The 27,689-nt window shown below is 37.5% G+C and overlaps 1 protein-coding gene across 3 annotated transcripts; it reads right to left on the bottom strand.

Moving 5' to 3' along the window:
- Positions 1-8,391: 8,391 nt before the first annotated feature.
- LOC129770200 (uncharacterized) lies at positions 8,392-26,969 on the bottom strand. 3 transcript variants are annotated; one of them, XM_055772889.1, is made up of 6 exons: positions 26,425-26,969; positions 17,578-17,912; positions 9,316-9,584; positions 9,130-9,249; positions 8,913-9,065; positions 8,392-8,851 (listed from the first exon to the last, which is right to left on the bottom strand). In XM_055772889.1, the coding sequence occupies exons 1-6, from the start codon at positions 26,443-26,445 to the stop codon at positions 8,394-8,396; spliced, it is 1,356 nt and encodes a 451-aa protein (XP_055628864.1). In that variant the 5' UTR covers positions 26,446-26,969; the 3' UTR covers positions 8,392-8,393. The 3 variants fall into 3 exon arrangements, with proteins under 3 accessions (XP_055628864.1, XP_055628863.1, XP_055628862.1); XM_055772888.1 differs by having other exon boundaries at positions 9,130-9,584; positions 26,425-26,669; positions 26,786-26,969; XM_055772887.1 differs by having other exon boundaries at positions 9,130-9,584.
- Between the last annotated feature and the right edge of the window lie 720 nt (positions 26,970-27,689).

Raw genomic sequence — 27,689 nt, 5'->3', positions numbered from 1 at the left:
GAACCCGCGAAAATTCAAAATTCGCGATACTTTTTGAACATACCTCGTATAGTCCATGGGTGGCTAAAGCGTAGTCCGCGATCCCTTCACCTTTTGCCGTAATTATTTTACAAGGTTGATTGATCTCAATGAAATATACACCTGGGTGACGTTCCCATTGTACCCCTATTGACAGGAGCCAATGTATCGTGACATTCTCAACAACTATTTCGTTGGAAAGCAGTGGTCGGAAAATCCACAATGGTCAAAAATCCACTTCATGCTTTCGCAGTTCAATCAGTTTTCTCACTCTAAAATCTTCAAGGACATGGCGGTGGAAAAAAAATCACTTACGTGACCCCAACAGCAGTATTTTTGGCTTCTGAAATCAAAACCAGGTCAATTGAGTCTCCCTGCCGACTAAAGGGTGTATCACATCAAATTGCATCACGGAAAAAACGCTGTAGAAATTTAATTTTTAGGAATTATATCTTCAGCTTTCGCTTATAATCAGATAAGAGTGTATAGATCACGTTGGCCATGCTTCACTGTTAATTTTTCGTTAATTTGGAAAAATATAGAACGAAAAAGAGCGTCGTGAATTAATCCTGTGCACTCATTTCGAGAATCCGGAGTTGTCACATCGGGACATCGGTAAGATGCTGGGAATCGTCCAATCCACGTTCAGCAGAGTACTAAAACGATACTTCGAGAACCTAACCATCGACCGGAAGGTGAAGAACGGCAAAAATGGATGCTCCGTCAGTGAAAAAGATCACAAGCGCGTAGTTAAGCAGTTTAGACGTGATCCGAGAAGTTCGGTCCGGGATGTCGCCAATAAGCTGAATTTGTCAAGTTCATTCGTCCAGCGGACCAAGCAGCGGGAGGGCCTGCGTACATACAAGGTTCAGAAGGCTCCTAACCACGACGAAAGGCAAAACATGGTGGGGAAGACGCGAGCCCGGAAGCTGTACACCGAAATGCCTGGTAATGGATGACGAAACCTACGTCAAAGCGGACTTTCGTCAGCTGCCGGGCCTGTTGTTCTTCTCCGCAGAGGACAAATTCAGCGTTCCGGAGGAGATTCACAAGCAGAAACTATCCAAGTTTGCCAAAAAGTACATGGTGTGGCAAGCGATCTGCTCTTGCGGAAAGCGGAGCGCCCCCTTCGTGATGACCGGCACGGTAAACGGGCAGGTTTACCTTAAGGAGTGCCTACAGAAGCGCTTACTACCACTATTGAAGCAGCACGAGGGCCCGACCATCTTCTGGCCGGATCTCGCTTCGTGCCACTATTCAAAGGACGTGTTGGAGTAGTACGAAGCCAACGGGGTCACCTTCGTGCCAAAGGAAATGAACCCGCCCAACGCGCCGGAGCTTCGCCCAATAGAGAAATATTGGGCGATTATGAAGCAGGCCTTCCGGAAGAACCCAAAAATTGTCGAATCGGAGGCGGACTTCAAGAGAAAATGGATTTCTGTTAAAAAAAACTACAACCTGACGTTGTACAGAACCTTATGGATGGGGTAAAGAGAAAGGTGCGAGCATACGGGCTTGGGCTCGAAGTATGAATAAAAAGAAAATGCCAAAAGTTGTTTAATAGTTTTTATTTTACTGTCTAAAATTTTCAAATGGATCGGTCTACTGGGCGAATTTCTACAGCTTTTTTTCCGTGATGCAATTTGATGTGACACACCCTTTATATAACTAGATGGAGAATGTTCCGATCAGAATAAAGAAAATCAGGGACATCAAGAAGTTTATGAATATAAAATATTCACGTGCATCATAAACTTTTTTTAGCAGCTGCAAAAAAAGCTATTTTAAGAATTGCTTAATTGTACAATTTGGCAATGGCGCAGATGGTAAACGCGTAGGTTTTCCGAGCCGAAGGTTTGAGAGGTTCGAGTCCAGCCACAGTCTAAAGTATTTTTCGGGTTGGAAATCCGTTCGACAACCCTTGAGCAATAAGCATATCGTTTTGTTTGCCACACAATGCATGATAAGATACTGGAAATGCATAGTTAGCCCTAATCAGGAACTGTGGAAGTGCCCCCTTCCTCCTTCAATGAAGAGGATCTCTTCTTACTTGATATGAGCATTATGAACATTAAAGGAGCATAAAATTAAATCACTTCAAACCGAAAACACCACGGAGTTTTCGTTTGTTTGAGAAAGCCCCTGGAATTTTAAATCGTTATATTTTGAGCTTAAACTGTCATATTGATGAAAAAGTGGTTTCACATAATATTTTTTGGGTGTGATAGCCGATCCTGATAGCAAAAATATGAGAATCAGGTCAAAGTGTTGAGAAAAATACTTTTTAGCTGTTTTCTCTCCTGCGCTTCAAATGGATTTATGGGGTTTCTCAAACAAACTATTCAGTTATACATTCGGAATAAAGCAGTACTGGGTCTCGAAAAAATATATTAAAAACTCGCTCGGGGAAAAAAATTTGGAATAATTTCAACATATCAAAAAAATTCAAGGGGTTGTATCCGAGACTCGACCGCTTAGGACGTAGGACTACGCAATCTTTTTTTTTTTAAATTTGTTGGTTTATCATTTCGGATATTATTGCGAATACGTCGAAATTTCGTAAATAACTCTTTAGTAAAAAGTTCCGAGGACCCTGAAAAGGTTCAGTGGCTTGCGTAGTTTTGTAGAATCATTTCGAGAAGCAAAGATTCTTTCTTGCCTTGGCGAGAACAATACACTAATTGGTCATATGTCGCTATTTGTTTTTGTTTTGTATCAATGGACGCATTACACTGAGTATTCAACGAGAGGCATCTTCCGTGCATCGCCATTCGACAAGCATCAAACACGCGTCTAACAGATTCACACAGCTGCAGCGATAACAATGAGACATCACGAGAATGACCGTTTATGAAAAATCGTTTCTCGACTCTCGGTCAAAACCGCCAACAAAGCTAGGAGCTTGTTGAATTAAAACAAAGCCGATGCGCACGAGAGCAAATACGAATGGTAACTAAAAGTATCGAAGGTGTTCTATTCACTTGTACAGGAAATGAACAAGTTCTAAGTTTCGAGCAATACAAATAAAGCCAAACAATGATGGCTAGAACCGACCTATAATCATCTCTTTTTTTCGTCTGCTTTGTCATGGCTCGGATGATTGTGTTAATTGCAATGCCATATGCACTTCAAGTGAAATATTCGCTAGCGTTCACAGCTCGAGGGGAAACATAAAACACAAAACGAACAGAATAAGCGACCTTTGTTGTTTCGAGCACAGGAAGATTCTGAGAATTTTCCTCAGAGGAGATGCAATACTTATACGAGGGTCACTATTTATATTTCGGGAATAGGAACAAAAACAAATAGTTAAGCTGCGAATATATTTTTATTGTTTTTCAAAGTAATCGCCACGATTTTTTTGAGCGATTGTCAAAGTATGTGGGATCCAACGTGAACATAATTTTCGCACAACTAAGTGTTCATGTAAAATCGCATATATACTGGTGGAACTAATGCTTAGGGATGCCTCAATCTCACAATAGGTTACATGACGATCTTGCTTAATCATTTCGTGCACAGCATCGATGTTTTCTGGCACTACAGTCGATTTTGGACGACCTTCACGAAACTCGTCGGACAGTGAACTACGACCACGATTGAATTCACTATAACAGCGATACACAGTGGTTTTTGGTGGAGCTTCATCGCCAAAAGTCAAATTAAGTTGATTGACGCACTCTTGTTGTGATAATCCACGTCGAAAGTCGTAAAAATCATCGCACGAAAATGTTCACGATTCAGTTCCATTTTTTTGCCGAGACCAAACTTTCAACTAAATATAAAATAAACAAATAGCGTCCGTATGACAAAATGTTCTGAGTACGTATATCGTCAAAAATGTCAAACTTTACGATGGAACCGTCAGATGAACTCACATGACATCAGTGTTGCCAATTCCCGAAATATAAATAGTGACCCTCGTACGTTAGCGACAGCTTACTTACTATGCAAGCGGGAAGTTTACTTCGCAAATATTCTCTTTTCACTATCCCCCTTCGTTTTTCTTTTCTAGTGGATGCATAAGTTGCTCGTTATTGACAGCTCTGTTCGGGAAAGCGCACAAATGGACTAAACAAATTTATGGGGAAATGGAAATGCTTCCAATTTTCATCAATTTAAACCATATACAGACTATGGGATTGTAATGTATAGAATATCAAATAAATCTTCGAAAAAAAAACTCCCGATTCGATTAGCATGCAAATCTTTAAAATCCGTTCGCAGCAAAAATAGTTATTAACGTTAACTTTATTTCATAAAAACGTGACCTGTTTTCTGATTTGACACCCTTAATGTAAGACGTAATCCTACGTCAAAACACGTACGAATAAATTTAATATACACTCGACAAAAAAACTGAAGCGAAGTCGAAAATTTTGGGTGATTTTTGACATGCTCTAACTTCTCGAAAAATCAACGTATACAGATAGGATATACATCATTTTAAAGCTGTTTTTCTGGTACGATTTGCTCTACTAGTTTACTCCAAACTTTGAAAAATCGGCTAAAGCAAACGGTTTAACGAATCAATGTAAAACGTTCACAGGTGTTTTGGAGATACTCTAGACTAAAAAGTGGGTTATATCTGTGGTATAACCGCAAAGTTGACGTACGACTATCGTTTATTTTTGTGATCATTTGTTCGAAGTTGAATGAATATTACGTTGGAGGCACAAGGTTTTGTGCATCCAATATTGGATACGAAAATATTCTACTGGTGGGGAAGAATAATCTTCAGAAGCTTTCCTGTTAATTGTACTTGATTGAAAAAACACACTCTTTCGCTTGAATGTAATTTTCAATTCCAAGGGGAACTGGCAGATTATTTTCCAGCAACTATAACATCTTTCCAGATTCTTCTCGATAACAAACCAAACGAAAAGAGGTCCGTGCGTGTGTATGTGTGTGTGGCGGCTGCTCCGATGCCTCAAGCGGAACCGTTTTTCGATACTGGTACTTTCTTGGTCGCCTTTTCAGTGACATCACTCTCCTCCTGATGGATTCTCTTCTGGCCTAAGGTGCACAAACAGTCTCTTGGTGACACCGTTCATCAGCGCTTTCATGATGAACTTCACCGCCAGCTTCACCACAACAGCGACAACATGCTCCAATCGCTGTTCAATTCTATCTGAGTGTATTTCCGAGCGGCGCTCGTTTATATACCGATTGGTGATTTAAATAGCCTGTTTTGAAAGCAAATTGAAGGCTATTGAGACAAGTCTTTGGATCAAAAAGTAACAAGTATATAACGCGTAGACATTTTATCTTTCGAATGAAGTGTTTATCATACCATTTCGTTCAGTTGTTTAGGAGCTATTAACGCTCAAAATCTTGGTCTCCAGCGTAACGCTTTCGTTTTCGAAACTTTGATTTTACACCACGGTATAGAAATGAAAGACGTAGTCCTACGTCAAAATAATTAGATATCTTCCCAGGTCGGAATCAAATGAGGGGCTTAGAATGCAAGGGGTGTAAGTGATTGTTCGATTTCTCTTCATAAAGTTTTTCTTTCGTGAATAACTCAGCACACAAAAACGTTCCAATTTGATTTTGATATTTTTTTTATCTCATTAGCATTTTAGCTGTAACAGAGCCGGGTTTTAATCGTGTACATGTACATATGTTTATGTTTATATAAATTGTAAATTACACAGTAGTAGCCATTTAGGCGTAAGGGTATTCTTTCTGTTCATCCATTGTTCAGCAGACCGGACAGCGGAGACAGTTGATATTGATCATTGTTGAGTTATTTATAGAACAGCAACCCGATGTTTCTTGCAGAGCAGAGCAGTTGTATGGATGAATCGATCTTATTTCGACCGTGGATCGATTTCCATCGCTGATGATGGTTGCGTGGACGTAGTTATTCTATAACAACACAAAGATGGTCAATTGAGGGCCCTGAGTTTGAACTCACGATCGATCGCTTGGTAAGCGAACGCGTGATTTTGATATAGAAACCGATAATTGAGGTTCTGACCTATCGTCCACATTGTCAAATAAGCTGGGAACATGTTTGCAGTTAAGTTATGATCAAAAGAGAAAATCGATGAAGAGAAATCGATCAAGTCACTTAGAAGGGGCTTAGAATGCAAGGGGTGTAAGTGACTTGATCGATTTCTCTTCATCAACTTTTTCTTTAGTTAAAAACTCAACTGCAAAAACGTTCCAATTTCAGTTTGCTATGTAATCCGATGGTTGAGGTTCTGATCTATCTTCCACATTGTCAAATACAGCTGGGAATGGATTTGCGGCTAAGTTATGACCAAAAGAGAGAGTCGATGTAGAGAAATCGATCAAATCACTTACACCCCTTTCATTCTAAGCCCCTCATTTGATGTTGAAAATGTAATTACTCCTTGGTTCAATGAAGCAGTTCCTGTCGTTACATTTCTTTTTAAAAAAAAAAAAGACTCTGGGATGTCCTTACCTGACGAGCAACTCGGCTTAATATCGTACTAATTCCACTGCATCGATTTTGGAGTTTTATTCTGCCTTGAGGGAATATCGTTCAATCGCTAGATTATTCCATACATAAACTAACGATCACCTTGCATATTTAAAATGTTCCGTTTCCAGTTGAAATCCCTCATGATCATCATTGATTGGTATGGAAATTATTGATTAGACGATGTTGATGGTATCCACGTAATGCCAGGAAATATATACACTGTAATAAAATACAGTAGAACCCCGATTATCTGCGGAATAGTCGGGCAAGATCACCGCGAATAACGAAAATCGGGGATAACGCAATAAAGGAAAACTATGTTTCATCTATACAGAAACCATCAAACTATCCATCTAGAACGTCGTTTACACCAGTGGTCAAATAATGTAAAAGCCATGACCAAAACAAAAGAGCATTAGCATATAACTCACTGGCAAATTCCAGAAAGGCCTAAAGATTCACTATGGAACTGGCTGTCGCGATTAATTAGCACCGTGGATCATCCGCTCGCGGATAATCGAGATTCCACTGTACATTTCAGTTGCAATGGAAATTTATTCAGTTACCAGAGGATGCTTGTTAACATCATAATATATTTTAGGTACACACAGAAATTTAATGGTAGTAATGAAATAAAAGGTAGAATAATAAGGCTTAACTGGAGAACTGTCAACGCTTGTGAAAGGCACATAAAGTTACTACATAGCTAATGCTTAGGATATGGATATGACAGGACTTTTCAGTTCTAAACAAATTAGTCAGGTATGTTTTCATTCAAATTTCTATTTTTTATTCAATCTTTAGTCGTTCAACCATTTGATGGTTCAGCAGATGGTCCAAAAAGCTATTATTTTGTTATCGCCCAGTTCAATAGCTTCTATTTTTTCATATAATCACCCCCCCCCCCATGTAACATAAAGTAAAGAAAGCTCGACACACACATCCCACCCCCCTCCCTCCCTACTCGCGTTACGTATTTTGTGCACGACGCCTAAGGTCATCTGTAGGTAAACAACGAGAATTTGAATTTGTGAAAACTTTTTCGCTTCAACATTCTTTCTGATAAAGTTCTTTATTCTTTGACAGCAGATCGTCGACCTTAGAACACCAACCTATTGATTAACATCATTGTTACTCCAACTAATCTCAATTTTTACATTCTTATTTTTCCACCGATTTACGCAGTGCGACTTACATATAAACCGTGCTCAATTGTAAGCTTACAATACCTCTGTTAATATTTGTTATGACGAAAAGTAAACCGCGCAATTCACATCACGCTACCCATGCAGATGTTCTGGCATCTCGACACAAAAAGTGTTATTCAAATAAGTTCATTTCGGATGGTTCGGTTTCCACGACGTAACAATCAGAAAATTTTCAATTCGATTATTGTATTCATGACACCGTCATCAGAAAGAATCACCCCCACAGCATCTATTCGATACGCACACGATGTCAGGGTCTCCCAACAATGATTCATAATCGGTCCATCACGATCAAACGTCATCGCGTGTATGGAGTCAACCCCTAATGGATACGTTCGGTGCAAATGAGGGAACGAATGAAGAAATCGACAATTATCTCGCTATGCACACCGGAAGGGGCTTGGGAAAAAGCGATGGCTGATAGTGGATCGTTTCGTTCTTTGGCTCGGGTAGAATATGAGTTCACCCTCCGTTTGAACCAAACTTATGACTAATTATGACGAGATGTTTGGCAGCCGAACAATGGATGGATTTAATGCTCAGCGAGTTCAGCAACATCAGTGCCGGTCAGTGATTTTGAGGCCCGCCCTGAAAACAATACCCGTGAGTCATATGATGATATCATGATGTTTCGGAAGAAAGGTAAACGAAGCGGCATTGCACCCATAATTCATACATCATAACAATATTTATTTATCATTAGGTTCAGAGTATCACTTTTTGTCTAGGCCGCCTCTACACACCGGGCATTGGGGTGCCTGATAGGCAGGATACGCAGGTAAAGCTAGCTTGATGGCCCCCAACGGGTGCTGGAGGTCGCTCGCCGTTGGAATCGATCCAACACTGGGTTGTGCCACTCCAGGAACAAAATCATGCAGCACAAGGGGCAAATAGGCAGCCACTGAGTTTGTTCGAACCGGACGGGTAGGGACGACGGCAGCCGTCCTTTGTGGTACCGGAACAGCACCTGGCCGAGATGCAATGTCAAATTGCAGGTTAAGATCCGGAGATTGAACTCCCACAACACCAGTCTGAATGGGTCCGTATCCAGCAGGAACGTTACAGTTTCCGTTCCTCGAGAGAAGATGACTGATGAGTTTTTTCAGAGTGGCCTTGACATCCCGTACGTCCTGACTAATGGTGTTCAGATCCACCGGACTAGAGTTGTCATCTGAAGGTAGAAAAAAATACTAATGAATGAATTCACACAATATTTTATATTTTTAGCTTACTTGGAATCACAACTTCGGTTTGTGTTGTCGCTAGATTGAGAATCGAGTTGTCCACTGGTCGACGTGTTGAGAGGACGGGTCTAGGCTTCACTCCAATCTCAATCGGTTTCTCGACTATCTTTGAAAGGAATTTTCCATAACTACCGCTATCATCTGTTACCAAGTAAATAACATGAATGATACAAATAAATGTCAAATCTTTAATATCTGAACTCACCATCATTATTGTTAAAAAGCTTCGGAACGGGAGTTGGTGCCGGTGTAACACGAACAGTTCTCGATGGCGTTGGAGTGGCTCGAACGGGAGTCGAACGTGCTTCGATGGAAACTAAATTATCTGGAATATTTAGCTTAATACTTTCGGTTGTAACTGGACGCAGTCTTGTGTGAACGGTGGTTGTACCTCGAGGGGTTGTTGTAGTTCGTGGAGTGGTCGTCGTAGATGACGTTCTAACTAGCAAGGGAGACTTGCTGGAAGTTGTGGGTGCTATCCTGGGAAGGTCTTTATCTGTGTTCGCAGAAATCTGAGATCCTTCCTCTTTAACAATGTAACCATCAGGAAGGGAGAATGTGTTGGTTTCTTGTTGGCTTAGATACAGCACTCGGCAAACGTCCGGGAAGTAGAGTTGATCCCACGGAACGTTCTCTTCGACCGACTCTAGAAGCTGTTTTCTGTGGAGGGATTCAGAAAGCGAAATGTGTACTGTTAGTCGAAAACTTTCAAAACGTATTATTCGAGGATTGCCCAATTAGTTTTGAGATACGCCATCTTCTATTACAATATGTCGAATTAGACATTGGCGTTGGAACGTTTTGAAACTACGAGTAAAGCGCTTTTTGTATTGTTTATAGTGATTCAACCCTTTCGCTACGGCAGTATGCTCCGTCGGAGTGATACCGCTGAACAGAGCACTGCGCCGGAAAGTTTGCATATCACGCTGGTGCGATCGATGTGAAGTATCACCCTGATGTCGTCTATAGGCGACACTCGTAGCGAAAGGGATGAAAGAAAGTTCAATAGTGATTTTATTTGACTCTTTCAAAACGCCACAAGTACTCTAAAATTGTTTTGAACACACGTGTAAGTGTATCGATTTTCATGGAGAACATTTTCGAGAACCATTAGTCCAATTAGACACATACCGTCGATGGGGGTGAGAATAGGTCAAAGAAGGAAGTTTTCGAATTGTCAGTTGAACAACTATCTTAAATTAGAGTGTAACGCACAAGTGTTTTCTGAACTGAGTTGAATTATAATAATTTTTCACTGATCTGTTATAAAATGAAAGTTGTTACAATCTCACCCCTCAGAAGGGGTGGCAATGGGTCAAAGTAATGGATATTGCTTTCTTTTAAGAATTATGTTTTGAAATCATTTTTTAAATAGGTTCACATAATTTAACAAAATATAAGTGAAATAATGACACACTCGACAAAAAAATTAGAGGGACAGAGTGCGAAGTCGGATATTTGAAGCGATTTTTGATATTCTGTAACTTCATGAAAAATTAACGCATGTCGATGGGATGTACATAATATCAAAGCTACAACTTTCAGGTATTAGAATATTTTACGTACATATCTTGGTATTTCAAAGATTTTCTGGGCTAACACAATTTTTTGTTGACCAATTCAACATCAAATCTAAATAACCTTATTAACCAGCTTTCATTTGGTTTCTAGAACATTCCTGTAGGACATTCCCATACAAGAATATTTCAGTTTGAATGAAAAATTACTCTTTCGTCTTTGATGATGAGTTATTCAATAAATAATCATTGCACCGCAAATCAAAATGCAGTTTTGAAAACTCCAATTAATTCTGCACAACTATAATTTGTTACTTAGACGAAAAATAAATGTATTTAAATTTTTGGCATCAATTGCAAATAAGTGCCAAAAACGGGGTTTTATAGTGCTTTACAAAATCTGCTGCAATTCTGCTAATATTGCAGTAAATGTTTGCAGGCAAATTTTTAGCTAGAGTATTCCGTAAACATCTGTGAACGTTTCATATTGATACGTTTAGTTGTTTTTTCTAGTGGAGTTTTCAAAGTTTGGAGTAAATTAGAGGAGCATTTAATCGCAAATCGTACCAGAAGTACAAAATGCTACGCGACTCTCAGAATGAGCGAGTCGTGAGTTTCGTCTTTATGAGTTTGTGGGTTGGGAGTGCGTGTATTTGTGGAAATGCGTATGTATACGTCTGAGTATCATCACTCCTTGCAATCCTCGTACCTACAAACGCATGAAAACGAAAGATACGAATCGTTCATTCTGAGCGTCGCGTAGCATTTTGTACTTCTGGTACGATTTGCGATTAAATGCTCCTCTAATTTACTCCAAACTTTGAAAAATCGACTAGAAAAAACGACTGCTTTCACGCAACTAGTAAATGCAAATCGATTTTTCTTCAATAAAATGACATGTAATCAAGACGAGTTTGTTGAAAAGCCCCAACTCTCTAGTTGTTAATAATACCATAAGGCGTTCAAATTGTTCAATTTTTTTGTGTTTTATAACGGTTTTCTTCAAAAAGAAATTACGATCATGGTTGGTCCGAAAAATGATCATGGTTTGTCCGGTTCTAGAAATCACCATTTTTGATTGAAACAATTCGAATTTTCAAGTAGATGTTGCGTTTCTTATTGCTTGAGTTTACTGTCATCATATTGATCCATTCATAATTCAGGCTTTCTTCAGAATATTGTCTTTTCTTTGGCATTTTTAAGGTGAACACAGATAAACTTTAATGTTAACATAACCAAACATAAACAAACTGCAGCGCGTCAAACGGTTGCCATAGTCTTCATGTGGACAAACCAACATCAGTGCATCGGACAAACCCTGATCATAGTAGAGGTCATCAAAATGCATTAATCACATGATTTAGATACCCTCATTTACCTTACAATTTCCGACTTCGCACTCTGTTCCTCTATTTTTTTTGTCGAATGTATATGAAGATTTTTCTTAACTCTGCCGTGGACGAAGTCTTTGAAATCAAGCTGCTCTAATGATTTTCTTTGAAGCTTTCAATTAGCGACTTCAACAATCCTGGTACATTATACAATAAATTGTTACTTTTTGGCATACAATTACTTTTTTTTCATTAAAGATGCCAAATTATATAACATTGCACGTTTCTATGAAATAGTATGACTGCGATGAACCACGTTTTTACAGTTCCTCATTAGATTACATTGACGAACAGTAAAAACATTCTCCTTTTAATGTGCATGCTAAAACAAGTCATCAAAAACTAGCACTAAAGAAAGTGACATATCAAGCAACGCGTGTTCTGACAAAAAAGAACATGAATCGAGATCAATAAATAGTGCACTTGAGCCACACTGACGATTAATCGACTCAATATAATGGATTAATCAACAACAACTTGACAAATTCTTCATCAATGAATAGTCGAAGAGCTGTGTCCGAGACACGACATATAATGAAGTCGCTAATTGTGGATAATGCAAATCCAACATGCCCCACAGTTTTATTTTAGTCTTATCGATGCCCTAGACCAATGAAGAAGAGGTGTGATAACTGCTAACTACTACTTGCCTAATTTTTTTCTAGATTTTAGTACATTATTATGTTTAATCACAAAGAAACCGTTTAAATTAATTTTTTTTTACTTATTTTATTTTCTAGTTTTTAGTACGTTATCTGTTTCTTTAGAATATTTCTCTACAATAAAGCCCTTGTACTGTATTCTATTAGTCGAATCATTTCATTTGATACCGATATTGAGTGGATTGCAAATATACATAGTATGTTCTCCAAGTCAAGTTCGTTCGTTTGATACACATATCTCAATCAACATTTTTTAGATAATATGGAATCAGCTATTTTGTAGCGGCGGCCAAATTGGATTTTCAAGACCATGAGATAAGCAGTTTTAAAATGACAGCAGAGATAAAGGTGTTTTATAAATTCAGTCAGTTCCTATTGGTCAAATTTCTATTAATGTGGGACAACCCTACATACATACAAACATATGTACAAACACTTCAAGCTAAATAGAACCATTTAATGAAGTAATTTGCTATTTTGTGATTGCGGCCATTTCGGATTTGGATTTTTCATGATCTACTGTGATCAAGCTCTTTCATTTGATACCCATATTAATGGGGTTTTGAGAAAATGTGTAATCCGTCATTTGATAGTGGCAGCCATTTTGGATTTGCATTTTTCATAAATAACTGTGGAAAATACTACTAGCCAAGCCCTTTCATTTGATATTCATATTAATGGGGTTTTGACATAACATGTAGTCCACCATCTTGGTTTGTATTTTTCATAAATAACCGTATTCTAGTAGTCAAGCCATTTCATTTCATACCCATAATAATAGGGGTTTGAGAAAATATGTAATCCGCCATTTTGTAGTGACAGCCATCTTGAAATTGTATTTTTCATAAATAACCGTGTTCTACTAGTCAAACCTTTTCATTCGATACCCATATTATTGGAGTTTTGAGAAAATATGTAGTCCGCCATTTTGTAGTGGTAGACATTTTGGTTTTACATTTTTCATAAATAATTGTATTCTACTAGTCAAGCCTTTTCATTTGATACCCATATTGATATCGTATTGGAAAAACCCATATTGATGACGTTTTGAGAAAATATGTAATCCGCCATTTTGCAGCAGCCGCCATCTTAGATTTTCAAGATCATGAAATACGCAGTTTTATAATGACTACAGAGATAAAGGTATGTTCCAAATTTCAGATCAATCGGTCAACAGGAAGGGGGTCAAATTTCTATTAATGTGGGTCAGCGCTACAAACATGTTACAAACATACACTCAGTCCAACTTCTATAAGACCAGGTGATGATATTGCTGCTTTGTGTCATTGAAAACAAACAATGCTTCAATTTATATTATAGTGTGTAGGTATTGGTGACTACCATACACTGCATGATTTTCATATGTGTGTGTGCAAGCGCTGAGCATAAACGAATGTTTTTGTACTTTTCAAGTGTCAAGTTTCTACATAACCAGTTACATTTTCTGTTGTTTCAGGTGTTTTGATCAATAAGTCTGGAAAATGCCGAAGCGAAAAGTGCTCACGGAGAGAGAAGAAATACAACTCGATCCATTTCACCAAGGAAATATTGGTATCAGAGAAATTGCTCGTCAGATTGGACGATCCCATCAAGTAGTGCTCAATTATTTGACGAATCCTCAAGGATACGGTAAGAAGGAGAGAACTCCGCGTAAATCGAAGCTCTCTGACCAGGATAAGCGGGAAATAGCTAGAACTGCTTCGTATACAGCAATATTTCAATTTAAATGTTACTCGGGTGACAATTCGTCAAGTTTTGGTAAAAAATCCTCACATAAAGAGGGCTTCAAAGATTAAAGCATCTTACACCATCTCACATCGGAAGACGCCTGAGTTTTGCCAAAGCTCACATGAACCTACAGTGGGACATGGTATCTTGTGACAAAGAATGTTTCAAAAAAAATACATTTTGCTATATAGCATAACGAAAAGTATGCAATGTATGCCTTCACTAACAGAAAGAAGTTCAATTTGGATGGTCCTGATGGTCCTGATACTGGCGTGATTTACGGAAGAAGGAACAGTAGTTTTCAATCTGGAATTTTGGTGGAGGCTCGTGCATGGTTTGGCTGGGATTCTGCGCAACCGGAAAGCTCAAGATAGCTTTTACATCATTCAAGGATTACATACATGTTCTGGAATCCTCTCTCCTACCATTTTTGCGTGGATATCGTCACAAAAAATTCACATTCCAGCAAAACAATGCTACTATTCATACCTGCTTGGAAACTAAGCAATGGATTAGGGACCAAAAATATAATTTTTTGAACTGGCCGGTAGGATCTCCTGACTTCAATACTATTGAAAATCTTAGGGGGATCCTTGTACGCAGAATCTACACCGTGGGAAAACGGTACACCACGATTGAAGAGCTCTAGGTCGCAATTACGGAAACGTGGAAAAATATCGAGAAATACGTTCAACAGAATTTGGTAAATAGTATTCCAACACGAATTTCCCAGGTTATTAGTCGAAATGGCACGGTTGCCAATTATTGACATGTAAATCAGCCGATCGTTTTGAATTTTTCATTGGTAATACTTATGAATTTTGATGTGGTCTTATAGAAACTGGACAGCTGAATCATATTTAATTTCAATACATAAACGAATATTTAAGCACAATACATAAACGAACAACTCTTCTGAACGAAATTGACGTTAAATGTACTTTATTCAAAGCATTCAACAATGTATGAATGTATCTTGTATTGTATGTATCAACTGTTTGTGCTGCAACGAAATAGAATCAGGGTGGCCCTATAGAGGTTGGACAGTGTACAGAGTGTACAAACATATTACAGGGTAAGCTAAATAAAACCGTTTAAAAAGCTAGAACCTGTCCGTACAATAAGCTTATGGCTTCAAAGTAACTTTAAGACAATTTTTCAAACATTTAGAGCTCTCCTATTCTTGAATTGATGCTTGTATTGTATTGTATTGTATTGTATTGTAACTGTTATAACAAAGTAAAATGTAAAAAGATTTTTTGAGAACAAAAACACAGATTTTGTTATGGCAACCCTCCTTGATTTTATAGAGACATTTAAAAATTTAGCTGTAAGGAGATAATGGTAGTCTAGCTATAGATGCTAATGGCCCAAAAATGAGCCCACGCTGAAATGTGTCATTCAGCAAGTAGGGGCATGGAATTTTTGTATGTATGTCTTGACGCGATTTTTTTTTTGTTACTCGCTAATGGTCGTTGAAAAAAAAATACTAAAGAGCTAACTTCAATACAGGTCGATAATATTGTTAGAATTCGACCATATGCGTTTTTACAGTGAAACAAAATTCGAGACTGTATATAATCGTGTTCGCTCGCTCTGTATTTGTTTTTTTTTTTCTAAAATAATATTCAAAGTGACAAATAAACGAATTGAATGAAATAATTTCGTTACTATGTAGTCGGTGAAAAGTTTTGCGTCGACCATTGTTTTATGGGGGGATTGTATATGTCTCGGTAGCAAGATATACAAGATAAAAACTCCTTATGGAATTTGTTTATGCGAAAAGGAGTTTTGAGCATCCCGAGAAAACGTGATCCACAACAACCAAGCGATATTGTTTTCCTCTTTTCCTAACAGTATCGCTTGGTTTGTTTCACTCGAGCAACAATTACTCAGAGAGACCAATTCTCTCTAGAGATAACGTTTTGACGTAGGACTACGTCTTTCAATTCTATACCGGGGTGTAAAATCAAAGTTTCGAAAACGAAAGCGTTACGCCGGAGACCGAGATTTTGAGCGTTAATAGCTCCTAAACAACTGAACGAAATGGTATGATAAACACTTCATTCGAAAGATAAAATGTCTACGCGTTCTATACTTGTTACTTTCTGATCCAAAAACTTGTTCCAATAGTCTTAAAATTGCTTTCAAAACAGGCTATTGAAATCACCAATCGGTATAGAGGCGAGCGCCGCTCGGAAATCCACTCAGTTCAAATTGAACAGCGATTGAAGCATGTTGTCGCTGTTGTGATGAAGCTCTTCGTTTATCATGAAAGCGCGGATGAACGGTGTCACCAAGAGCCTGTTTGTGCACCTTAGGCCAGAAGAGAATCCATCAGGAGGAGAGTGATGCCACAAACAGTTCCCCGGGAAAATCTCAGAGCAGCCGCTACACACACACACACACACACACATACACGCGCGGAATTCTTTCCGTTTGGATGCCATTCAGCATCGAGAAAGATCCGGGAAATAATCTGCCAGTTCCTCTGGGAATTTAAAAATACATTCATGTGAAAAAGTTTATTTTAATGTTTTCTATCCATGTAACACTGTGACCAAATACATTTGGTTTTGTGATTTTTCAATCAATCGCAATTAACAGGATAGCTTCTGAAGATTATTCTTCCCTATCAGTAGGATATTTCCGTATACAATATTGGATGCATAAAACCTTGTGCCTCCAACGTAACGCTCTCATTTTCGAAGTCCCCCAAATATTCATTCATTCAGAATGAATTCAGATTCAACGTCAAACAAATGATCTCTAAATCAACGATAGTCCTACGTCACCCTTGCGGTTATACCATAGATATACCCACTTCCTGTTTTTTGATGTTGCTTTGATCGATGCTTCTGATAAAAAAGCTGATTATATGAAAAGGAGACTTAAATGTACCATCGTCAAATACACGTCTTTGGAAAATAAATGTAGTTCGCGTTTAGTCCGTTCAATGTTTAATGCTAAGCTTATGTGTTATATGTTCATAGATGTATCCGAAAATTTAAATACGGTTGCGGGCGAACAGAATTCTTTCAATGCTGGCATTGAATGCAAGAAAACGATATCCCAAATTATAACAAATTCACGAGAAATTTCCCGTATTGGCGGACTAGAAAGGATAATATTGTTTTGCATATGTAAAATAAGTGCAAATAAAATATTCAAAAATGTTCACATGTGTATTTCCTTAAAGGGATTCCGAAATGTTTGGCAAGATTTCAACGTGCTGCTGTGTTCAGTAATTTTCTACCTGAGGTTATTTTATACTATCCTATAAAACATACTTTTCCAACAACAAAACAGTTAATGAGGTTAAGTTTTTTGTGCTCAGAATCTGGCCAACACTTACACGCTATCCTTCACCCGCTGGCGGTAGATCTTGGTTGTCCTGTTGAACGCCACCACCCGATAGCCGTTCAGGTCGGACACATAGTGGTACAGATGCGTACCATTGGTTGGATCCACAAAACCGTAGCAACCGTACGTGACATCATCCGGTCCCCGCACTTTGTGCTGGAATTGATTGAAACGTTTCTTGGCAACGTTGTAGCCGTAATTGAAAGCTGATCCGCGGGCTTTGAACTGGTGGTAAGCTTTCGACTCGTTGTCCACGTTCACGTGGATATCAATGTTCTCGCCTCTCGCCGCCGATGCAGCGCAGAAATACGTCGTCGCAATTATTACCTGTGGGGCGAAAATAAACACGTGAAACTTAGGTATATACATCAATTTCGATTCACGTTATCATTTTTCGTAGAAATTAATCGAACAAACTTATCCCTTAATCATTTTAATCCTGCTAACTAGAACTCACTTTCTAGGAAAAATGAAACCAGCAAAATCAATACTCAACCCATATAACGGTGTACAGGAGAGATGATAGCACAACAATATAAAGCCAAGGATAAACCGCAAAAACCGCTTACTCACTCCCATTTGTTGTCTATCGCAACCCTACGGTTCAGAATAAATTCCGCTTGAACCTATAAATAATTAAACCTCCACATGCCGAGCGAAGTATTTGTTCTCACAGAAAATTGCTTTCTCGAACTTTTCCCGGGGTTAGCATAGTTGCAAAACGGAACGCTGAATAGCCTGAGATCGTAACTTTAAACAACATAAAATGAGTTTTTTTTTGTGGGAAAAAATATTCCAATAACTGCATCGAAAGTAATAAGGAACAGTTTTAATCCAGGTGTTTCGCGTGTTGCGTTTAACGATTGTAAATGAGATCGTTAAACGGTTTATGAGACTGCAAAGTGTACAATGTGTTGGAATCAGAAACTCAATTTGTGTTTTTAAATTTAAAATTGTTTAAAGATAAAAACTTAAACAAATTATCTATGGATTCGTGTTTTATACAACATAAACAACATGCACATTTCGTTGTATACCACAGAGATAGAGTAAAAAATCAAATTCAACGATGAATGTCGATGAACACCCTTCAGTGTTGGAAGGAAGGTCCTTCTTTAAAAATATATCCGAAAATATGAGAACATTTCAAATTCACACAGACCTTAAAATACAAAAAAAAAATGCCGCAGGCAATCGAACAACAACCCATCGAACCAGAAAAAAAACTTTAAAATAGCAAACGGCCTCCCAACAAATGAGCGATAGGTCAATTAATCATTCTAGCAAAAATTGGAAGCAAAAAAACGTTTTCATATTTTGAGAAACTTTTTCCCAGCCACCGACCTGCCAGAAAATGGTAATTAGTCGTTCAAATTGATACCATCCTTCCAAATCCTAACCAAAACAAAATTATTTGTCTTCTCGATATTTTGCATAATTTATGTAAATTTGAAATAATTAAAGGACGGACGTGCCGCCCCCAGCTTCCAATGAAATTGTTTCTCGCGCGATTTATGGCGAACTGGGCTCTGGCTTCCAGTTTACTTTCAGCTTTCGTTGGCATCGTTCTTTTTCTCAGTTTCAAGAAAATTATATCCTCGAGGGAGAATGCAGGGAGCTGTAATGGTAGCCATCTGTTCGTCTGCAAATTAAAGTTAAATTCGATTAGGGCGAACCCGTCGGATTCAATTGCGCTCGATTTTGCCCCTCAACTGCTTGTAGGGGAACCGCTTGTAACACGGACAGTGGAGGTAATATGGACAGGTGGTTGATTTGTATAGTTACACTTTGAATTTCAGATTTCTTTTAATGAGAACACCTTCTACATGTTATTCTATGATATTTAAGCTACCCTATGGCAATGAATACTGATCAAAAGTGGAAAAGGGAAACAAAAACCGAAACTCATACATGATTCCGCGCATGGATGTAATTTTAGCTGCTTCGATATTAGACATTTTGAGTGGTTTAATATCAAAATTCAATTCGCTGATGGTTATATTTCGGTTTTTGAGTTAACAGAGAAGCGATATTAGGTATGTACGAAAAAGTAAATTCATTTTTAAGTGTAAAATTAAAATTATTGAAATAAATGTACTGGTGGGGTAAAACGGGCAGTTGCCAGATGGACTGTGAAAAGTCGATTTAATCTATTCCTAAAGAATTCCCTGCGTCTATAAATGGAAATCAAATCGCCAAATGTGGACTGTTTAGAAGCTGACTGAACCAAAAGCAAAATAGTTGAGGGTCTGTCCGTTTGTACTGTTGAAAAGCACGATATCACTTCTACACTCTGTCCAACTTCTATAAGACCAAGTGATGATCTTGCTGCTTTGTGTCATTGTGAACAAACTATGATTCAATTTATATTATAGTGTGTAGGTATTAGTGACTACCATACACTGCATGGTTTTCATATGTGTGTGTGCAAGCGCTGAGCATAAACGAATGTTTTCGTGTATTTCAACTGTCGAGTTTCTATAAGACCAGTTACATTTTCCGTTGTTTTAATTGTTTTAATCAATAAATCTGGAGAATGCCGAACGGAAAAGTGCTCACGGAAAGAGAAGAAAGACAAATCGATGCATTTCACCAAGAAAATGTTGATATCAGAGAAATTTCTCGTCGGATTGGGCGATCCCATCTAGTAGTGCTCAATTATTTGGCGAATTCCCAAGGATACGGTAATAAAGAGAGAGCTTCGCGTAAATCGAAGGTCTCTGACCGGAATAAGTGGGAAATAGTTAGTGCAGCTTCGAATACCTCAAAATCGCTTATGCAAATAAAGCAATATTCCAACTTCTCAACTACTCGGGTGAAAATTCGTCAAATTTTGGTAAAAAATTCTCACATAAAGAGGGTTTAAAAGGTTAAAGCTCCTTATCTTACACCATATCACATAGGAAGACGTCTGAGTTTTGCCAAAGCTCACATGAACCGACAGTGGGACATGATATATTGTGACAAAGAATTCTTCCAAAAGATTACATTGTCTATATACCATAACAAAAAGTTCTTTAACTGGGAGTTCTTCAGTCGCTCGGGGCCAGATCTGGAGAAAACGGTGGATGCGGAAGCATTTCGAAGCCCAATTCATGCAATTTTGCTATCGTTTTCATTGATTTGTGATTTTTCCATTATTTTTTTTCACAATAACAAAAGTTGCTTCATTCTCAATGCTGTAACTTACGAACCAATCGACCGATTGCTGTCAAATTTTGACACGTTTACATTGAAAAATGGTACTTTGTGATAGGCAAGTAGATTTTTGCAAGAGGCGCCATCTAGACGTCAACCTTATGAACTTTTCAGGCGAACTGTTATATGTCCTTATTTCCCGCATCGAAAAAAATTTTATACTTCGAAGAACAGGTGCTTTTTTTATCAATCGTCCGCAAAAAATCATGAAATGGTGAATTTATTAATCTTTTGAAACATCATTTCATTCGAAAACCATTATTCTGCACCATGTTTATTTTAGATTTAAATTTGATGTACCTTTTAAAATTATGACATCATAATATTTTTATTATCAATGTCTGTTCATTATCATTACAGAAAATAAATATTCGCTCGATTAATCGAATACTGAAAGACAATTATTCGAATGAATTGAATATTTAAAAATGAACCCACGATTAATCGATCATAGAATAAACGACAAATTTAGACATCTCTATTCTGGATACTCTTCCATATCTACATTAGCACAGAAAATTCTCGTATGCTGCTCTTATTTGTCTCGATACAGAGGGCTTCCTCTCCTTGTATCGAGCTGCGTGTGTATGTGTGTGAAATCAGCATTAGGCATGAATGATATTCGCTCGTTGTGTTATGCTAGCTCACTCGCATCTGTGTTTTCTTTCTATCCTAATTTTGGTTTCCGCCTCTAGCCCTGAGAAGGGCCCGTGTGGAAAGAAACTCTATTCCATACTCCTCCTTCACCCGAAAAGAAAACAATCCCGCTCGACGCTCTGCGGCAACCATGTTGCTTCGATGACCACCAAACGAGAAGTGGTGGGGCTTCAAATTGCGGATGGCTTATTTAAACCAAATATGTTGAAAACGGGCAGAAACGAATGCCAGTTGCTCGTTATTGACAGCTCTGTTCGGGAATACACACAAATCGGCAGAAAAAATGTATGGGAAAATGAGAATGCTTCCAGTTTTCATTAATTTAAACTGTTTAGGCATTAGTGGATTGTACTGTATAGTATTTTAAACGAAGCTTAGAGAATTTCCGATTCCTTTCGTGTGCAAAGTATCAGAATTTGTTCGCTGTGAAAATAGTTTTTAACGTTAACTTTATTTCACAATAACTTGACCTGTTTTCTGATTTGGCACCCTTGCTGAAAGACGTAGTTCTACGCCAAAAGATAATAAAAAAGAAGTATCAAAAGAATTGTATCGAAAGTATCGAAAGAATAGAAATAAAAAAAAAGTATCGTATCGAATGAATAAATGAATAGAACAGAATAAGAGTGCAAAAAAGGAAAAAATAATAGAAAAGGTTACAGGAAAGGTGTTCTTTCTATTCCACCTAGTAGAGTTCTGTGGTAAAAGCGATTATCACCGTGGTCTGCGGTGGTCTGGTGATAGAGCCGTTCAAGTAACACAAACAACAAACAACGAAGTAAAAATTTCTCACGAAATATGTATTGTTTACAATGGATTAAATAGTGTTTTTAACTAACCTTAGATTTAAGAAAACTGTTCATGTATAGTTATAAAAATATAATTAAGAATTCGGCTTCTTAAAACTTATGTAACTGAGCCTGTAAAAATAAACGAATTAATGAAAAAACGGTTCCAATATACTGTTTTCCAAATTAATCCATCAAATGATACACAAAAAAGTGGTGTTTTCCCATGTTTTTACTGGATTAAAACAGATCCAAAAGTTGAACGAAATAATTTTCCATTTTTCCTTGAATTTAACTGGCAGGGTAAACATGTAAAAAGTGTTCCCAAACCTTATGATTTGGAAATGATTCATAAATACGTCATCTTTAAAACTTCTAAAAAATCAAAAATTAAGAACACTTACATTCAAATCAAAACTATAGAAGTAATGCATCCAAAAATTGAAAAAAACATTTTTTTTTCAAAATTTCGAAATACCAAAAAAATATTTTTCTAAATTTCATAATACCAAAAAATTCTTATTTCCGATGACTTTTTTACGATTTGTCGTGGTACACAATAGTAAAATAAACTTTAAGTATTGTTTCCACGAAAAGGTACGTTTTTCACCATAGCTCTTACCAGGGCTCGGTAAAGTCATATTCAACTGAGGATAGTAAGGGGAGGGACTATGAAACCATCGGTCTTCGCATTCAATTGAAAATGAGTTTTGCTTCTTCCAGCAGTTCTTCGTCAACATGAATCAACAGTCAATCGGCCCTTTCGTCGCTAGCTGTTCTCCACCGTCAAATGAACTTCACGGCAAATTGAGGTAATTCTCCCAGGCTGAATTTGTTTCTCTCTTCCATGTATCATGTATGCAGAGAATATCAGGTATATTACATCACACACACACACACACACACTCCAATACAAAGAAGCAAACTTTTACTAATTACTTTACTATTTTTAAATTTTTTAAAAATCAACATGACAGAAATTTTTTTTTTGCCTACCACTACATTAAAAATGCGGGTAGTAATACACCTGGTATTCTATTTACGTTGTGCATGTACCGATGTTTGAATTCACGGTGGGCTAACAATGGAGACGTCCATTCATAGTGTAACTACTTTTTTGCATCAGAAATCAAGTTTTCGTTTCACTTTATATGAGCTTTAAGTAAGATTGTGTAGCGGGCAACGAGATTCATGTCAGAATGGAGTAGTAGTGGTTGACTGAAATCAGGAATGGAAAGGCAGATTTGTATTCACTCGTCAAGTCAATTAGAATTTTCAATTGCTAGATAGTTCATCAGTCATCCTCGCTCTTAACGCTCGCTAATTAATTTGTAGTCAATTCAAGTCATGTTGACGGCGAATGCCGAAGTAGTCCTAGTCGAAATGAAGCGACTGAAAGGAGGAAAATCGACGTTTCAGTTTACATTGCAATAAATGTATGTAAATGTCTGCTTGTCTATCACATTCTAGACATACTGGCGGTGTTGCTATTTTTTGAATTCCTAGCTGTAGGTAAAATCAGTTCTTTTTTTTTTGTTAAACTGAGTTCAATGCTGAGAAAAAATGTAATATCTTCTAGATAACTGGTCTTGCCCAAACCTCTGTTGGGGAAGGTGACATTTATCATCATATGTTGGACCCTGGCTCTCGCAATGAACCATATAAGAATTCTAAAAATTACCTAAATTCCTAATTTAGTATTCTATATCATATTCTTCACTAGCATGCTAAGGTTTGGGATACTATTTTCATGCTTTATTTGCCATGCCCTTTATGTATACAATAATTTTTCGGAAATAATTTACAGACGGAAAGATATTTTTCTACTCCAATCTGTCGTACTTTGAAAAAATAATACATATCAAAAACGAACACGTACAAACACATTTAAATTTGAACTATAGCAAATTATAGCAGCACTTGGTCTAAAAATTCAAAAAAAAAATCTAAACTTCAAAATAAATAAAATAATTAAAATTAAAAAAATGCGAATAGAAAGACGGAGGAATATATTTAAATACAATTAAAGCAGTACTGGATCTCAACATAAAAAAAATTAAGATCAGAATACCAAAAAAATGAATTGAATTAAACGAATTTTCAATGGAAATGTTCCATGACAATATTTCTCAAAACATCATATCAAAAGCTGGTAGAAGCTTGGTAATCTGTGTAATATTTGCTGGTGATTTGGATTGGGAACACTTTTTACTTCCTTGCCCAGCCAGGCCCTTTGACCAATCGAAGAATTTAGGGCATTGGCGAGAGCACATCTCAGGAAACATGTCTTCCAAATTGAGAATGTCTGGAAACAAGGGTAAAAACTTGTCCCTAAGAATCTCATGAAGGAACTTTCGAGAAGGTGCGTCAGCTTACATGCAATCGATAGATAGCAGAAATTGAGAACACTGAACTGTTATACCATTCTTATTTTAACAGTCTATCTAAACAATGAATTTGTAACATTTTTGTTCTATTTTTGCCAAAAACTAAGTGCGTCCATAATTTCTGGGACTATCTTTATTCACGATTTCATCTTTCATATCTTTCATCTTTATGACTAACACTAACACTGTTTCCATAGGTGAAGTAATCACCAACACTATTAGTATTGGGAAAACGTTTGTTTGTTGTTTTTTGGCCTGAAATAATCTTAAAAAATAATCTATCCAGTTAAAGAATATTATTAAATGTAAATGTAAATTTTGAAACGATGTATGAAAAAATACGAAACTACGTCAATTATGCGTTCAAATTTTATTTTTCGAAATCGCTCAAAATTGCTCAAATGTTTTTGAACAAAAATGTTGTTTGCAGGATACTAGAGTGTCAATGGATGTATGGGAAAAAAGTGACCTTTGAAATTTCAAACGGGGCTTTTCTAAAAATGTTTATTTTCTCGAAAAACTACCATATTCAAAATTTTAGTTCAACCGGAATTCATTTACTTGTGTTGCATAGCCGTCAAAGTTTGAATTTTTGAAAAGTGAAAAATCCAATACCCATCTAATATTTCTCGTCCTCCATGGAAAAAAAATCCATCGGTTGGTTATGAAAACGCGTAACACACGAAGTTCTTTTTCTATAAATGCAGAAGGTTCCAGGAAACACTCCGTCGTTACAGTTGACAAAGTGGGATGGTGATCAAACATGTCTTGTCATTAATGGAACAGGAGGGTCTTCGTAGCCACAGTGGATACGCGTTCGCTTACTAAGCGCGCGATCGGAGCTCAACGCTCAAGATTCTCAATTGACCATCTTTGTGTGTTATTACAGAATAACTACGTCCACGCAACAATCAACAGTGATGGAGATCGAGTCATGGTCGAAGTCCTGACCTCTCTACATTCACTCTCGCTCTGATGTTCACAACAAGAAATATCGGGCTGTTGTGCCACAACAATGATCATATAAACTATCTTCGCTGTCTGGCCCAACTAACAGTGGAACAGAAGGAATATCCTCTCGCCGAAATGGCTATTGTGTAATTTACTAAACGAATCGATATGATAAACATATAATAGGTACATGGCAATTGTTATGAGCATATGTCACAAATGCGGATGAGAAAAAAAACCCTAATGATTGTAGATAACTTATTAGATCACAAAAGTTGAAACATGAAAAAGTTGTTGTTCGAAAAACTTTTTCCATGTAAATGTGCCCATCATCCGATGTATGAAAAATTTTAAATATGAATTTTAATTTTCAAAATATTTTTTTTCAATTAAATTCAATTAAAAATTCTATGGTAATTTTTAATGACAAACAAAATAATTTCCTACATTCCATTCTTTGACTAAAATTTTCCTTTGACATTAATTTTGTAGGTATCATAGTTTTGAAGTTATAAATTTTTGTAAAAAATTAAGAAAAAAAAATTGATTTTTCCAAAAGTAGTTTCATTATTTTTCGAATATTTCAAGTATGCAAAGTTGCTTAAATGACCCATGCCTTTACACTCACAACGTTTAACTGCTATCTGAAATGGTGCTGCCAACGGCCAGTCGAGTTGGTATGTAATTCGCAAATAAGGTTTGCTTGTTTTTTATCACAATTTTCCCTGAATCGGATCATTCTAGCTATACTGAATAATGTTTTGAAAGTTACGTAAAAATAATAGATTTCATTTTCATCTCACTTCTTTAATAATTCATTATTGAAAGACTGGGATTCAGATCAGAAGCAATACTCACCAATATACACAACTTCTCCATGATTTTCCTTATTCGAGCTTTCCTTTAATTTGTTTATCTCACTTATCAACCGAAGCGTTAATACACCCACACGGCTTTTGTGCCCAATTTGTAACACGCATATATCCCAACCGTACTTCCGAATTACTCCTTTAACTTTTCACTGAATAACATACACCGTAATTCCTGCACAAACAACATCCGTGTATCTCATCAAAGCACAGCGACGACGTGTTCCTTCGGCCCTGAAATAATCCTCCACCGTTGAGCACATCAGCATATCATTAACAAATGGCAGCCAAGCATATTTAACTTTTTTTTTTGCGAAAACTTTTTCCAGCCTTTACGAATTTCTCCCCACCGATCTGTGGCTGCTTGTGACACTTTTCCTTCCGATTTGCTTTCCGTCCCCCAATGGATGATTCCGTGACGTGGCAGGACCGTGCGTTATTTATTATTTGCCCTGGATTTGTTTTCTACCTCAACTCTCGTGACACTGAATCCGTTCGCGTGCCCACGGGCGAAAGAACCGTCGTTCGTCCGGTGCCTGACAGCCACTGACTAAAGATTCCTCCCGGCGGAGATGTCATTTAAATACGGAAGAGATTTAGTGGTTTTTCACCAAAGCAAACCCATCTTCAAGGAAGCCCCAAACGCGGCGAATAGCCGTCACAAACGATATTGGTCAAAAATATCCGCGATGTATTTTTTTTTTTTTTTTGCAAACGCTCAAATTCAGGTCCGCGATGATAATCGCTATGCTATCGCGCCCACAGCTTCTATTCGGAGCCAGCTGGAATGTGTATTATGCAAAAGAAGCTCGATTTCGCGTGACGGAAAGCACACAGCCGGCAAATTTACGGCGCCCAAAATCGATGGAGACGTTTTGAAAGCTACTAACCGAATCAGGGATTACGTATATTTGTTCAATAAAGTTTTACTATGTGGTATTGACGATCTTTACTTTGTGTATCTTCAGCACAAAAAGGAACAGTTTAGAATATTAGAGAATATAAAATTGACAAGTTAAGGACCTGCTCATATTAAAAGCCTTCAAATTATTGGACCTTGAATTCGTCGCTTCTGATCTAATTTCCACTAACGTCTTCCTTCATCCGATCCCCCCACAAGCACCCACAAATGCTCGCTAAATTATCACATCGACGCCCCCGCACTGATTGCACTCGGGATGGCGCTCCCCCTGCGTGTGACAGATGTGCGAATAATTTATGGCAGCTTAAGGTTAGAGGTCTACATATCTGCAT

This window comes from Toxorhynchites rutilus, chromosome 2 (assembly GCF_029784135.1).
Source record: "Toxorhynchites rutilus septentrionalis strain SRP chromosome 2, ASM2978413v1, whole genome shotgun sequence".
NCBI classification, from domain to species: Eukaryota; Metazoa; Arthropoda; class Insecta; order Diptera; family Culicidae; genus Toxorhynchites; species Toxorhynchites rutilus.
The sequence above is the reverse complement of the archived record's forward strand: the minus strand, read 5'-3'. Positions and strand labels throughout refer to the sequence as shown.

Excerpts from the sequence above, each read along its gene's own strand:
- LOC129770200 (XM_055772887.1), bottom strand. The coding sequence starts at position 26,445 with ATGGAGAAGTTGTGTATATTG. Across the intron at positions 17,913-26,424 it reads TGGAGAAGTTGTGTATATTG|GTAATAATTGCGACGACGTA; the intron begins GTGAGTATTGCT and ends TTCGCCCCACAG. Across the intron at positions 9,585-17,577 it reads CAGCGGGTGAAGGATAGCGT|AAAACAGCTTCTAGAGTCGG; the intron begins GTAAGTGTTGGC and ends ATCCCTCCACAG.